At 38.3% G+C, this 14,995-nt stretch overlaps 2 protein-coding genes across 3 annotated transcripts; one reads left to right on the forward strand and one right to left on the reverse strand.

The window, feature by feature from the left end:
- Positions 1-7,183: 7,183 nt before the first annotated feature.
- LOC111906436 (uncharacterized) lies at positions 7,184-8,110 on the reverse strand. Its single transcript, XM_023902204.2, has one exon. It carries the CDS (start codon positions 8,108-8,110, stop codon positions 7,184-7,186), a length of 927 nt encoding a protein of 308 aa, XP_023757972.2.
- A 3,327-nt stretch (positions 8,111-11,437) lies between these two features.
- Positions 11,438-14,701, forward strand: LOC111906418 (uncharacterized). Of its 2 annotated transcripts, none has more exons than XM_023902177.3 (3): positions 11,438-11,709; positions 12,213-12,784; positions 13,644-14,701. In XM_023902177.3, the coding sequence occupies exons 2-3, from the start codon at positions 12,218-12,220 to the stop codon at positions 14,493-14,495; spliced, it is 1,419 nt and encodes a 472-aa protein (XP_023757945.1). In that variant the 5' UTR covers positions 11,438-11,709; positions 12,213-12,217; the 3' UTR covers positions 14,496-14,701. The 2 variants fall into 2 exon arrangements, with proteins under 2 accessions (XP_023757945.1, XP_023757946.1); XM_023902178.3 differs by having other exon boundaries at positions 12,282-12,784.
- Positions 14,702-14,995: the final 294 nt, after the last annotated feature.

Consider the following 14,995-nt stretch of genomic DNA (forward strand, 5'->3'; position numbering starts at 1 on the left):
AGGTTGACCAAGTCTGCCCACTTTCTACCCATCAGGGAGACGGACAAGATGGAGAAACTCACTAGAACATACATTAAGGATATTGTACGACTACATGGCGTCCCAATATCTATTATCTCAGACAGAGATAGTAGATTCACCTCTAGATTTTGGCAATCATTGCAAAAGGCACTAGGAACGAGGCTGGACATGAGTACAGCCTACCATCCGCAGACTGACGGACAAAGTGAGAGGACGATCCAAACCTTAGAAGACATGCTGCGAGCTTGTGTGATCGACTTCGGGAAATCGTGGGATACACACTTGCCTCTTGTGGAGTTTTCCTACAACAATAGTTATCATACGAGCATCAAGGCAGCTCCATTCGAAGCCCTCTACGGCCGGAAGTGCAGATCCCCTTTGTGCTGGGCTGAGGTGGGAGACACTCAATTAGCTAAAGGACGAGTTCCTGACAGCGCCCTCACTGGTCCGGAAATCATTCGAGAGACGACCGAGAAGATTGTGCAGATACGTGAACGACTAAAAGCCGCTAGGGATCGGCAGAAAAGCTACGCCGACAAACGAAGAAAACCCTTGGAATTCCAGGTGGGAGATCGAGTCCTTTTGAAGGTCTCGCCCTGGAAAGGCACGATACGCTTCAGAAAACGCGGAAAGTTAAACCCAAGGTACATAGGGCCTTTTGAGATTCTTGCCAGAATCAGCCCTGTAGCTTACAAACTAAACTTACCCCGCGAACTAAGCAACATACATCCTACCTTCCACGTCTCAAACTTGAAGAAATGTCTGTCTGACGAGACTCTCGTGATTCCCCTCGACGAGATCGAGATCAATGAGAGCCTCAACTTCGTGGAAGAGCCTGTGGAGATTTTGGATCGTGAAGTAAAACGGACGAAACAAAGCCGCATCCCAATTGTGAAGGTTCGGTGGAACGCCAAGCGAGGACCGGAATTCACTTGGGAGCGCGAGGATCAAATGAAACTCAAATACCCTCATCTCTTCGCTTAGTACTATTGTAATAACCTATCTGTTTGAATTCTAAATTTCGGGACGAAATTCCCCTAACGGGGGGATGATGTGACAACCCCTAAATCTATTCCCGTTACAAATCTCATCTTAACTAACGGAATGCGTCACTATACGTTATTTTCTGTAATATTTGAAATCTTCAATAACCGAATATCAAGTTATATGCGTGTCTTGATATTATCATAAGTAAATATAACTTGGATGTGTTAACCCCGTTTAACCTAATGGAGTTATATTACTTTTTCAACCACTTCACCCGGGTAAAAAGTTTTAACCCCGTTAAACTTTAGCATCGAGTAGCCGTGTATCGGGTACGATACCCGAGGCATATGAAATGAGTGTAAACAACATTTGAACACTCTTTTACCACACAATCACTCTCTCTCACTACTTTCTCTCTCTAGACCCGAAATCGACCCCAAATCCGCGAATTTCCGGCTTCCAAACGTAAGGATTCATTCCCTATCTTAATCTAAACATACTTTACTGCATTTAGAGTCCAAAATCATAGAAAACAAAGCTCAAAAAGGAGTTTACGGCCTAAGAAGCCCCTTAGGCCGTAAACCCCCAAAATCATGCCAAAGACCTTGTTTTTCTTCCTTTAAGCTCATGGATTAATTAAGGAATAAACCTAGGAGAGTTTGGACACAAAAACACAAGGAATTAAAGCTTAAAAAGGAGTTTACGGCCCAAGCTTGTGCTTAGGCCGTAAACACCTCAAACACCCCAAAAACCCATGTTTAAGGTCCCAAAGACTCATCTAGGGTGTTTGGTAATTTAGACTTGACAACAAGGAAGGCTTAAATGCATCAAACAACATCAATTGATGGCAAAAAGAGGAGTTTACGGCCAAGGCTAAGCTTGGGACGTAAACACCCATGTTTTGTGTCAAACAAGTCCCTAAACCACTCAAATGCATGTAAGGAATTTAGCTAAGGCCTTTGGAGGTGTGTTGTACCATTAAACTTCCCATTTTGAGGCAAAATGAAGAGTTTACAGCCAAGGATATTCTTGGGCCGTAAACTCCCCAAATTTCATGCCAAATTGTCCCAAAACTCATTTTAGGGCCTTCTAGGATTTACCTAAGGTGAATGAGAACATGTAGTACCATTTAAACATACATCTTGAAGGATTTAATGGAGTTTACGGCCCAAGAACAAGTCTTGGCCGTAAACTCCCCAAAATGACACAAAAATAAGAGTTTAATCCCTCCATATTGGTCCAAGACTCATACCATTAAAGTAAGGAAGTGAAATAAGGCCTTAAACACACAATTTGGAGGACCACATGAGTTTACGGCCAAGCCTAGGGGGCTTACGGTCGTAAACTCCCAAGGAGTGGCCTTTGGGCTGTAAACTCCAAGGGAGTGAGCTCATGGACCCTCCCGTAAATCATTCTTGGCCTTGTACCACTCCCAGGAACCCCTTCTAGGCCCTAAAACCCCGAAAACGATGCTAGAATGTCCAAATACTATAATAAAAAGCATAAGATGATTAACTTCTTGAAAAATACATATTTCATATGACATTAGGGTCCTAAAAGGTGCTCAAGTCGTTATTTGGTACCAAACGCTCAACCGACACTTTTACCCGATTTACCCGATTCACCCGATTTACGCGATTTCAGGTGAGTTCATACCCCTTTAATGAACCTTTCAAATGTTCAAATGTTTTAAATGTTTTAGGGGGGAGATACAAGTTGCTTATATATGTTATTGAAAAGTTTTACAGAACGATTTTTCAATGTTACGATGATTAATCACATGTGATTCACTATCCTTAGTTCAAATCACATGTGATTTATCACTATGCCTTATAAACAGGTTTCTACATTTTCAAAACTATTTTTGGACAGCAAGTCAGATTTTTAAATGTTCTTTTGGAAAATACTTTTATTAAATCAATTTACTTATAAAACGTAACCACTCTGATATATTTATATAAGTAAGACTTGGAGGACTTAGGACCGATATCTCGCCTTATTTCCTGTTCTTGTTTGATTGTGGGCTTATGGTAGTAGTTATCTGTCCGACTGTCGTTGATTTCTTAGTTATATAGCTTGTATATTAGTATGGGATACGAATAATTCTCTTCCACTAAAATACTAAAGTCACTAACCTGTCAAAAACCATCCACACTAAGATAACTATAATAGGTATAGTTAATGTTGCTACTGCTATTACTCGCTAAAGTCACTACTCCTTACGTTATAATACTCACTATTACTAGACAATACACTAGTAAGAGAATACACTATTCTCAATACTAAAAGATTACTGCACTATAACAAAAGGGAAAACACTAGACAAACAATAATACACTAACTCACTACGGGTTACTCTATTCGTTACCCACTACGCCCGGAGTTTTCCAACTGGGAGACGACACTACATGTATAGATCTATACGGGGCAGACGCTATTACATCCCGACTGATAATTTCAGTCCGCGCCGTGCAGGCCCAGGGATGCCACTACTTCACTACACTGTGCATGATTGGGAAGGTCATGGGATCCTCTATTATCCTCACTATTAGTGATATACAAGGAATACACTATAACTACACTAAAATACTACCCAAAATGCTAAACTACATCCCGAAGTAAGTAAGTATCTATCACTAAAGGAAGCTTGCACCTCTATCACTGATTACAGGCTTAACCGATTCTATCTCATTTACTAGTTGGATATTTGCTAATATACTTTTACAATAAACTGTTTCAAAAATGAAGAATGCATACCTTTCACAGATTTTCACTTACAATGTATTTTCTGGAAAATATGGGATTTTCTTGGTTTCTACTACTTATGAATATAAATAACGCATTTTTCGTACTAATGCTTTGTTTACAAAAACTCACACTAAAATCTTATGAACTCACCAGCTTTATGCTGATATTCGTTTTCAAAATAACTTGTATCTTCAGGTCAAAGATAGACAGGTACAGACGCAGTATTTTTGGAGAAGGTGGAGCACACAAGACCCATCTCTTATTTTTGATTTACTTTTGGGTGATTGTTAAACATTACAAACACACTTGTAATTAAATTCACTATGTAAATGAAATGGTTGTATGTTTCCTTGTTTTTACTATTATGCCATTGTGATGATACTGTACATGACGTCCTCCACCCCGAGACGTATTCCGCCGTTATCGGTTTTGGGGTGTGACACCTTCGGTCCTTTCGACCGGATACTGACTAGCATATCTGGGTGCTGGTCTTCCCTTCGGTCCTTTCGACCGGATACTGACTAGCATATCTGGGTGCTGGTCTCCCCTTCGGTCCTTTCGACCGGATACTGGGGACTATTTCACCCCATACTACTACAACATAACACGTATCACGTAATCTATTTAGCATGGCTGGGCATGACTGCCCCTTCGGCCCTATCGACCGGTAACCTGGGGACTATCTCCCCTACAATCGCTAGCACATAGCATCGTATCGTACGAACACATAAACATAACACAGGTAGTGACAACCCTAGATGAATATCACAGAGACAATCATCTAATCATGCAATTCCTACTAGTGGGCCAGCTTTGTGGCCTTAGACCCACCGCTACTGGAAGGTAACTCACCTCGAAGTAGCTGCTGAAAGTCTGCTTGCTGAGCGCCTGACTGCTGAACCGGAACTCCCCGACTACAATTTCCATAAACACTAAGTCAGATACCGATAACTAATCTTAGGGTAAAATGACTATTTTACCCCCGGCCAAAGTCAACATCCTGGCCAAAGTCAACTTCTTGGTTGACCGGACTCGCTGCCAACTCACCGAGTCCCTTTCATTTGATCTAGTTCTACACCCAATCCTACTCGTCGAGCTTAGCGAAGACTCGACGTGTTCTTCCTCGATGCATACATACTAAGTCCAAGTTCATCTGACTCGCCGAGTTGAAGAACAACTCGTCGAGTCTAAGGCAATCTCCATCGGACTCGCTGAGTTGCTCATCCAACTCGCCGAGTCCACGGCTATCTTCATAGGAATCGCCGAGTCCATCATTCTACTCGCCGAGTACATCCAGACCTTTTTCCATACAGACCTAATTTGAGCCATGCAGTGGCTCCAAACCACAGATCCAAGCTTCTAGGGCATGCTTATCACGTAAAGTTGCAAACTTTACGTGTATGCATAGCTTTAGAGGCTTCAAATGCCCAAACTAAGCTCTTAATGGGTTCTAAGCTCAAAAGGGACCTTAATCACCATTATGACCGAAACTTAACACTTCAAGAAGGTAATGAGAGTCCAGATCTGAAGTATAACCCAACCATAAGGTTTCTCTTTAAGGATTTGGGGTTTAGGGCTTAAAAGCAACAATTTAGGGACAAACAAGATCTAATAGATAAATAACCAAGATGAAAACTTTATTACCAGAATGGGTGACCACAAATGAATGTGTTCTGGATCTAAGTCCCCTTCCTTGACCTCTCCAACCTCTCCCTTCTTCCACTTGCTCCAAAGTCCCCCAAAAGTCCCTTCACAAGGCAACAATCACTCAAACTTACCAATGGAGGCTAGGGTTTCGATAAGGAATGCTCTGAGGGTGATGGAGGCTGAGATGGGGCTATAAGGACGTTTAAATAGGGTGCAAACCCTAAGGATTAGGGTCTCCTCCTGATTGGCCTACTCGCCGAGTCCAGGCGTGGACTCGCCGAGTAGATCACTTAAAGCCCGCATCCATCTCGACACCTACTCGGCGAGTTAGGGCTACAACTCGCCGAGTAGCTCTTCCAAAAAGAACATTTAATCAAAAAAATTACGTACCAGGAACGGGGCGTTACATCTTGCTGAAAAATGTCATATGGTTTCAAGTTGTCATGTTCCTTTGTTGCATTCATAGGAAACTGATTTTCAACAAATCGTACATCCCTAGAGACTATGATCCTTTTGCTTTCCAGATCAAAAATATTATACCCCTTTGTACCCCTCGGATAGCCAACAAAGATCCCCGGCCTTCCACGTGGTTCAAACTTATCTCCCCCTGTCTCAGTACTGCGATGGTAGGTTAGGCAGCCAAAAACTCGCAGGTGTTCATCGGAAGGCTTTCTTCCAAAAAGAACTTCATTCGATGAAGCTCCTTGTAACACCTTCGAGGGCATTCGATTTATGACATATGTCGCAGTCAACACGCATTCTCCCCAAAAGGTTTTAGGAAGATTAGCTTGGAAGCGAAGAGCCCTAGTTGTTTCTAGTAAATGTCGGTGTTTGCGCTCAACCACCCCGTTTTGTTGTGGGGTATATGGACAGGAAGTTTCTAAAAGAATGCCTTTCTTTGCATAAAAATCATGCATGACATTGGACACAAATTCACCTCCATTGTCACATCGTATCCGTTTTATGTGTTTTCCAAATTGGGGTTTGATCATTTTGTAAAATTCTATAAGACATGTGCTTACTTCACTTTTGTGTTTTAGCAAGAAAGTCCAAACTGCTCTACTAAAATCGTCTACGACAGTCAAAAAATAAAAGGACTTATTCGTTGAAGGAGTTCTATATCTCCCCCATACGTCACAATGCACTAAGTCAAAACAAGCATTTGTTTTAATTTCACTAATAGGAAACGGTAGTCTAGTGTGTTTAGCCTTAAAACAAGCATCACAATTTAAATCATTCTTACAAGATGGAATAAAATCTAAGCGTGAAACTTTCTTCGGTGAAGGGTGCCCGAGTCTTTTGTGCCATGTCTCGAAGGTGGTCAAGAGTGCTTTATTAGTCTTCACTACCCCCATGTGATACAATCCTTCTATGCGATTACCCCCTCCAATCAAGCGCTTCGTCCCCAATTCCTGCATGACAAAGAAACCCAGGAAGAAAGTTACAGCACAATTAAGTTCATCAGCTAGCTTCCCAACAGAAAGTAAATTACAATTAAAATTTGGCACAAATAAAACTCCTTTGATTTTGATTCCTCCTGGAAGTATATGGTCACCTTCACCCAAAACAGGAACTTTGTCTCCATTTGGAATGATAACAGGCGTTCCCTTTGGGCTTTGGGTTTTGTTATTAAGGAAATCACTCCTATGAGTCATGTGTTCGGTGGCCCCTGTGTCCACCACCAACCATCATACGTATCAATCCTACCTGCCATGTTAGCTCTTGGTTGAGATTCGGTTTTAGTTATGCTTCCGCTTTCCTTGAAGTTCTTGACAAAGAGTTAATATTGTTCATTTGTCAACCCCAGAATTGGGCTAGATATTGCTTTAACGCAGGCGGCTTTTGGCACTCCTTTGTCTCGATTACCACGCCACCACTCAGGGTATCCTATCAGCTTGAAACACCCTTCCTTCACATGACCTTCTCTTTGACAAAAACTGCATTTTTCTTTCTTTTCATTCTCGGTTTTTGTTGGTTTTGGAGCCGCCTTGTTGATTGCCTGTGTATTTTGTTTCCATTGTGATTGTCGTTGAACTTTTGTCTCACCATAGTTGGCCTGAAAAGTTGAAGCTTCTGACCCCGGTCTCTTTGTTCCACCTGTGATCGCTCTCTGTTGTTCATCTTCTGCCACTAAGTGGTAAGTGGCTGCAAGCGACGGTGTTGGTTTCATGGCTAAGACCTGAGTTCGAATGACAGAAAACTCGTCATCAAGTCCCATGAGGAATTCATAAGTCCTCTCTTTCTCCTTTACTTCATTCAATTGTTTCCCAATGGCACACTCGCACCCATCACACACACACTGTGGCAAGGGTAGGACAACTTGAATTTCATCCCAAAGAGACCTTAGCTTCGTATAGTAATTGGAAACTGACATACCTCCCTGTCGTGTTGCGTTGAGTAATTGTTTTAACTCATAAGCCCTCGGTGCTCCTTCCTTTTCAAATCGCTCCCCTAGGTCCTTCCAGATTTCAGAAGAGGTATTGGCATATCTTACGCTGGTGCGAATCTCCTTTTCCATTGCAGTCGTTAGCCAACCCTTGACCATGGCATCGGCTCGAACCCAAGCCATGTGTGTTGGCGATTCCTTCTCTGGTTTCTTGATGGTGCCGTCGATTAGTCCAATCTTGTTTTTTGCAAGGAGAAAGTTGGTCATCTCATGCTTCCACTCGTTGTAATTGTTATCATTCAGCATGTCATTCACTTGCATCTGCTTTGGATAATCAGATGGGTGAATGTAGAGTGGCGAATTGGCATCAATGGTCTCCCCTTCTGGTGTCTTGCTTGCATCGCCTTTTTCTCATGTCATGGCTGCTGAGCGATTTTGCTATCCGGTGTGGATAACCCGCTCTGATACCATAAGGAAACTGATGAAAGCCAACTCTGTATTTTCTTATTATGATCGCAGGTTTACAATGCGTTTATTAAATAGAAGAAAACTAACAAACTAGCTAAACAAAAGGATAAACCAGATAGTTTATCTGATAGGATAAGAATCAAAATAAATCAAATAAATCCTTTAATAATCATTTAGAAGTTAATGGATTATTTATGGAGATAAGGTTCTCCGTAAGCTAAGGGACAATGGCGTGGTATTAGATAATTACCATTGTCTTTACAGGTAGGTACTAGTGTGGCTTGCTCAAATATGTTGTTGGAATTAATGTGCAATGAATAAAGAAAAATAATGATATTGCTTGTATGTGAATCTAATAGACGCTTAAGAGCATAAATGAGATCAATAAATAATTTTTAGATTATAAATTTTTTTCTACTAATTTGAATAAATAAAAGTAAATATTATTTGTTATCTATTGATCATACTTAGTATTTAATTTATTAAAGCGTTATTAAGTAGGAATTGGTTAAAATAGGTTTGTCGGCTTTTATTAGTTTGGGAAGTAAGATTTTGAGAAAGCTTATCTATCAAGTAAAAAGAAAACATGAAAACTGAACAAAAAACCCTGATAGCCTCTCACACAATATGTATAGGTGCCTCTCTCTCTCTCTATCTTTCTCTCTCCAAGGATGAAGAAGCAAATTGGTGTGGATTCGTTGGAAGTCTAACAACTATTTGTTCATGTATTGTGTAGATCAAATCTAAGTTATATACTCCATATAACTAGTCTTCAGACATTGAGGATAATATAAGAAATATGACATGGTTGTGAATTGTTGATCTAATTGTTTTATTTGGATCCATAGTAGTATAATAAATATGACCGGCTGACGTTTTGATTTTTGGATAGATTGGAAGGAAGCATGTATGTGTGGACCGGGGGTATCTCCTCTCGTGTTTTTGAGGGCTGAGGGTTTCATGACGAGACATACTGCTTTAAAAGCTGCTACTTTCAAGGTTAAAAAACATGAAAAATTGTGCATGAAAAATCAATACGTGTTCATACAATTTACATTAGATACGTTTGGTTTCCTCGCGCTGGATGCAGTGAAACTTCTTAATAGAGTACAATGAATTATACATAGTAATGTTATATCTCCTAGAGTTATGGATGTAGTGCTCAAAAGAATTGGTTTTATCATACAAAAATTTTTAGCGACGCAGCTTGTTGTCTGTTTTCCTTCTCACTCGTTGTACGGTGATAACTAAGTTATTAATATATAAACATTGAGAAATCGTAATATGTAAAATACCGATTGTTTTTTGTATTGCTTATTTTGATCTATAAATTATTTATTCATCAATTCCAACATTTATATGTGTGAATTCTGCTAGTCTCAATAAGAACCAAAGATTATGGGTGAACGAAAAACCAAACTATAAATCGAGTTGAAAATAATAATTATTTTCATTATTCAATCTCATATTTATTATTTATTGAATTTGGATATTTTGTGTCAATGGTACAATACCTTCATTCTTTCATAAATGAAATAAAATTGGAAAAAAGGGTTATTTCTGGTTGGTTTGGATTTGGAATGTTGTGGACTGCAGAGCTCTATTTGAAACTTCAGGTATAACACGCAAATCTGATCCATGGATAATAACCAAGACCTAGTTCATATCCATGACCCGGGGTATAAATTAAAAGAAGGAGTTGGTTTCGTAATTAGTACATATATTTTCCCAACTTTTAGTTCTCCCTCTCTCGTTCACACCAACAAAAGTTAGGGTTTCACAGTTTTAGTTCTTTGTACGTTTTATCAGTTTGTTTTTCATTCTTAAAGTAGATTACGATGAGTGATTCATTCATAGAGTAGATTAAGGTTTTGTAGTGAGATTTGAGTTGTAAGTAACTTGAAAACCTTTGGTTTCTTAATCCTCAATTGATATAAGAAATGTTAATGTTGGAAAATTTAGGTTTATTTGTTTTTAACAAAATCGAAAAATAAAACCGAAGGTTTGGTTTCTATTTTTTTTTTCAAAAACCGTAAGTTTCAGCATTTGGAATGGAAAAAATTGAAAAAAACAAAACCAAATCAATTTATATAAAGTGTTATAAAATATATTTTATGTATATCTTATATAAAAAATTTATGCATAATTTTGTATGAAGTAACATGTTAGACCAAGTGGTTAAGGTGTTGGACATTTGAACCTTATGGTATAAGGTGGGAATCTTGTATTTGACATATATTTTGTATTTTGCTAGAGACAATGCATCCCACGACTATGCCTATATGAAACCTCAACCAATTTCATCTTCTATATAAAGTAACTCATTTGTTTTTAACTTTTAACTTTGAGGAGTCACAGATCATCTGTTATAAAAAATATAAAGTAACTCATTTGTTTTTAACTTTTAACTTTGAGGAGTCACAGATCATCTGTTATAAAAAAACATTGTACTTTCTCATTCTCTATATAATAATACTTTTTAAAAAAAAAATTGAAAATATACGAACCGATCGGTTTAGGTTTAAGTTTGATTTAATTTGGACATTTGAAAACCGATGTTATTTTGTTTGGGGTTACCCGACTCATATTCACTCATGCCAAGGATTATGTTTTGATGTAGTAGTATTCTCCTCAATTTGAGTTATAGATATTCAAAAGTTAAGAACTTAAAAACCAATGAAATAGCACATTATCTACAAAATTGATTTTTTTTTTCAATAGCTCATAAGTTGCATAAGTTAAAAACTATCTAAATTGGTTGGTTACAAAACCTATTTTCGTTGCATAAATTAAAACTATTTAAGTTGGTTGCAATACCTAATCATAGGTATTTCTTCATTATAAATTACTTTTTATCTAGTATATTGCTAGTTTAATAAGAAAATATACATATAATCATAAGCTTATTTATTCTATAAAGTTATATAAACAATGCCCATTATTAACCCAAATTAATCATCAAAATTTAAAATCACGATAACCTCAAACATGTCGAAACACTCCTAAATCAAAATTATTATTATTATTGGAAAAAGAAATATTATGTTAGTTTTTGTTTTTGTTTATAGAATTATGGTAATTTACTGATGTAAAACAGGTCCACCTGGCGTAGAAATGGAGCGGTGTTGCTGATGCGAGTAATATTATACGTAATAATTCAACAGAGCCAACTAGTCGTTGAATTTATCATCTTCTACAGCACACATAAAAGCAAAGATTCATCATTCACACAAACATATGTTCGAAGACAACCATAGAGAGAGAGAGAGAAACAGATTCAGCAAATTTTGGTCTCAAGTCACAATCACCACCGATTAACATCACCTCCAGATCCAAAGTTTGGTCTTAACAAACCAACTTTCAAGTTTCAGAAGAGTATTTCCACGATTGAGCTCAGATTGCTTCATCTACATGGTAGATATTGACTAACTTATTGTTATTAATGATTCCAGGTAAACATTCTTCAAGTATGGAACAAAATTCATCTACTTTTATCTCTTATGTTATCGATTGTCTTTGGTTTTTAACTTTTTACGATTTGTTCGACTTGATTTATACCGAATTAGGTTTTTGGTTGTTCGGTAGTGGTTTAACTTTGATATAGTTCCTAATTTGGTAGTTCGATTCGTGCTTCTTCCTTAGTTCTAGCTATGAATCAAATGTAAAGCTTAGTATGTGATAATTAAGAAAGTTTGGGAGCGTAGATTCAAGATTATACGATTTCAAACTGAATTTCGCTTCAATTCCAAGCTGTTCGACTTGGGTTCCCAAATTTATGATTAGGGTTTTTACTTTGTCAAGATTCCACCTTTTGAATCATAGTTTTTCTCTACAATCTATTACCAAAAGAGGGAAAAAAACCAAATCTTTCCTTGATCTTACAACAATCCATCATCCCAAACAAGAAAAATCTTGTGTTAGGTTGCGTTTTCTTAACTGAAGCATTATTTTGAAGGTTAAATGGAGAACAAAATGAGGATGAGGAACAAATACAGGAAACCAACCACTTTACATTGCTATGCAGGAAGCAGATATAGCAAGTTATCAATCGTGGTATGCAGCCTCATAGGATGCCTAATTATGTTCCACTTCTACTTCTTGAATCAAAGTCAACAAAGTCAAACTGGAGTTCCACAAATGCAATCAAATTATCATCCATTATATCGTGAACTCATAGAAGTTGAAGATGACACCATTAAAATCCCACCACCAAGGAAAAGATCACCACGTGCTATAAAACGAAAACCTAAAAGGCCAACCACATTGATTGAGGAGTTTCTTGATGAATCTTCTCAACTTAGATACTTATTCTTTCCTGGTGTAAAAACAGCCATTGATCCGATGAAAGATGGTGGAAATGAGAGTTTTTATTATCATCCTGGAAGGATTTGGTTGGATACTGATGGGAATCCTATTCAAGCTCATGGAGGTGGGATTCTGTATGATGATAGATCATCAATGTACTATTGGTATGGTGAATATAAAGATGGGCCCACTTATCATGCTCACAAAAAGGCTGCAGCCCGGGTTAGTATTGTAAAATTTGTCGATTTTTTTTATCTATTTGTCTTTTTGAGGTGAGATTAAAGATTTAGAGAGATTTACACAAGCTGAAATGTTATCTATGTGTAAGGGTAAAATTGTCATTTAGGTGTTGGTTGTTTTTTCTAAAAAACCACTTATTGTTGCGCGGCACAGCACACACGCAGCACTTGGCCCTTCGCAGTTGGTTATTTTTCAGAAAACTTTTGACTTAAAAACTGATGCGTGTGTGCTACGTGGCGCAGCAGTAGACCAACTGCTTCAAACATCTTCACACCTTACTTTAACTTACTGCAGCAGTCTGCAGATGTTAAAAAAACAAACAGACTTTTTATTAAATGTTGCAGCTGTTTGGTCCACCTCTTCTGCTACAGAGGGTTGCAGAGGTGGTTCACAGACTTCAGACATTTTCGTTTCGAAAAAACAAACAACACCTTAGTCTCGTTCAGACGGTTTATTTTTATGCATAAGGGGTTAAGCCGGAAAACCTAGCTTAATGTATTAAGACTCTACCCCTTTACCTATTTGCCTTTCGCCTTTTTCCTCTCAATTTCTGTAATGTTAAAATTGATAAATATTGTTGAAATTGACGAATATTAAGAAATTTGTTTGCGTAAAATTGTCGTTTGGTCTCATGGTCTCATTTAGACGGTTTCTTCCGTTTAGAAAAGAAACAAACCTTATGCAAACATGACCTACTTTGATGTTGTAGTTCATAGTTCCATTCCCATCAATTTGATTCCAAGTTTTCGTTTATGAGCATATCAATCTATTATTATCTAATAATTACTTAAGTTATAAATATACTAATATTCTAACAACTCAAGTTCAATTTTGATTGTAGGTTGACATCATAGGAGTAGGTTGCTATTCTTCGAAAGATCTCTGGAAATGGAAAAACGAGGGAATCGTTTTACCCGCAGAACAAACCGACGAAACTCACGATCTCCACATTTCCAATGTTTTAGAACGCCCAAAAGTAATCTACAACCAAAACACAAACAAATACATAATGTGGATGCACATCGACGACACCAACTACACCAAAGCCGCAGTCGGAATCGCCGTTTCCGATTCCCCCACCGGCCCCTTCACCTACATCAAATCCACCCGACCGCACGATTCCGATTCCCGCGACATGACAATCTTCAAAGACGATGACAACACCGCCTATTTAATATATTCTTCTGACGACAACTCCGAGTTGCACATCGGGCCCCTCACACAGGACTACCTCGATGTGACACCCGTTGTCAGACGGGTGCTGGTGGGCCAGCACCGCGAAGCGCCAGCCCTTTTCAAACATGAAGGTACCTATTACATGGTCACTTCGGGTTGTACGGGCTGGGCTCCAAATGAGGCGCTGGCCCACGCTGCTGAGAATATTATGGGGCCGTGGGAGACTATGGGGAACCCGTGTGTCGGGGGTAATAAGGTCTTTCGACTTACGACTTTTTTTGCGCAAAGTACGTTTGTGTTTCCGTTACCCGGGTTTCCGGGTGTTTTTGTGTTTATGGCGGATAGATGGAATCCGGCGGATTTGAGGGATTCAAGATACGTGTGGCTGCCTTTGTTGGTTGGTGGACCGGTTGACAGACCGCTTGATTATTCGTTTGGGTTCCCGTTGTGGCCACGGGTTTCCATTTATTGGCATAAGAGATGGAGACTTCCGTATAAATTGAGTGCGAAGAAATGATTTTTTATTTTTTTTTATTTTTTTTTACGGGTATACGGAGTGTTTGTACATTATATATATACTGGTGGTAGTATGTATTGTTGTGTATGAGCGTGTGTAATTAGAGAAATAATGTTGAGCATGTTAGATTATGGGAACAAGGTATTTGTTAGTGAGTCTAGTTTAACAGAAGCAATTTATATGACAAAGCCACAAAATCATATGAACATGATAGATGACACGTAAGGTATGTTATGTGTGAATATATGCATCGCACATATAAACATATATGTTATTTTGACCCAAAACGTTATAAAAGAGGATAACCAAAGTCCGAGGTTAACAATCATAACTAAATCAACATATCCATTTTACCATTTATCACGATATAATTTGGACTTTTGATCTTTTAACTTCGTTACAAATAAGATAATTTTTTTTTAAAACATGATCTTTTATGTAATGTTATGTTACAGTTCATTCTATAAAAAAACTATCATATATTAAATTAAAAAGTTTAT

Source organism: Lactuca sativa, chromosome 4 (genome assembly GCF_002870075.4).
Source record: "Lactuca sativa cultivar Salinas chromosome 4, Lsat_Salinas_v11, whole genome shotgun sequence".
Taxonomy (NCBI): domain Eukaryota; kingdom Viridiplantae; phylum Streptophyta; class Magnoliopsida; order Asterales; family Asteraceae; genus Lactuca; species Lactuca sativa.

Excerpts from the sequence above, each read along its gene's own strand:
- LOC111906436 (XM_023902204.2), bottom strand. The coding sequence starts at position 8,110 with ATGCAAGTGAATGACATGCTGAATGATAACAATTACAACGAGTGGAAG.
- LOC111906418 (XM_023902177.3), top strand. The coding sequence starts at position 12,218 with ATGGAGAACAAAATGAGGATGAGGAACAAATACAGGAAACCAACCACT. Across the intron at positions 12,785-13,643 it reads ACAAAAAGGCTGCAGCCCGG|GTTGACATCATAGGAGTAGG; the intron begins GTTAGTATTGTA and ends TTTTGATTGTAG.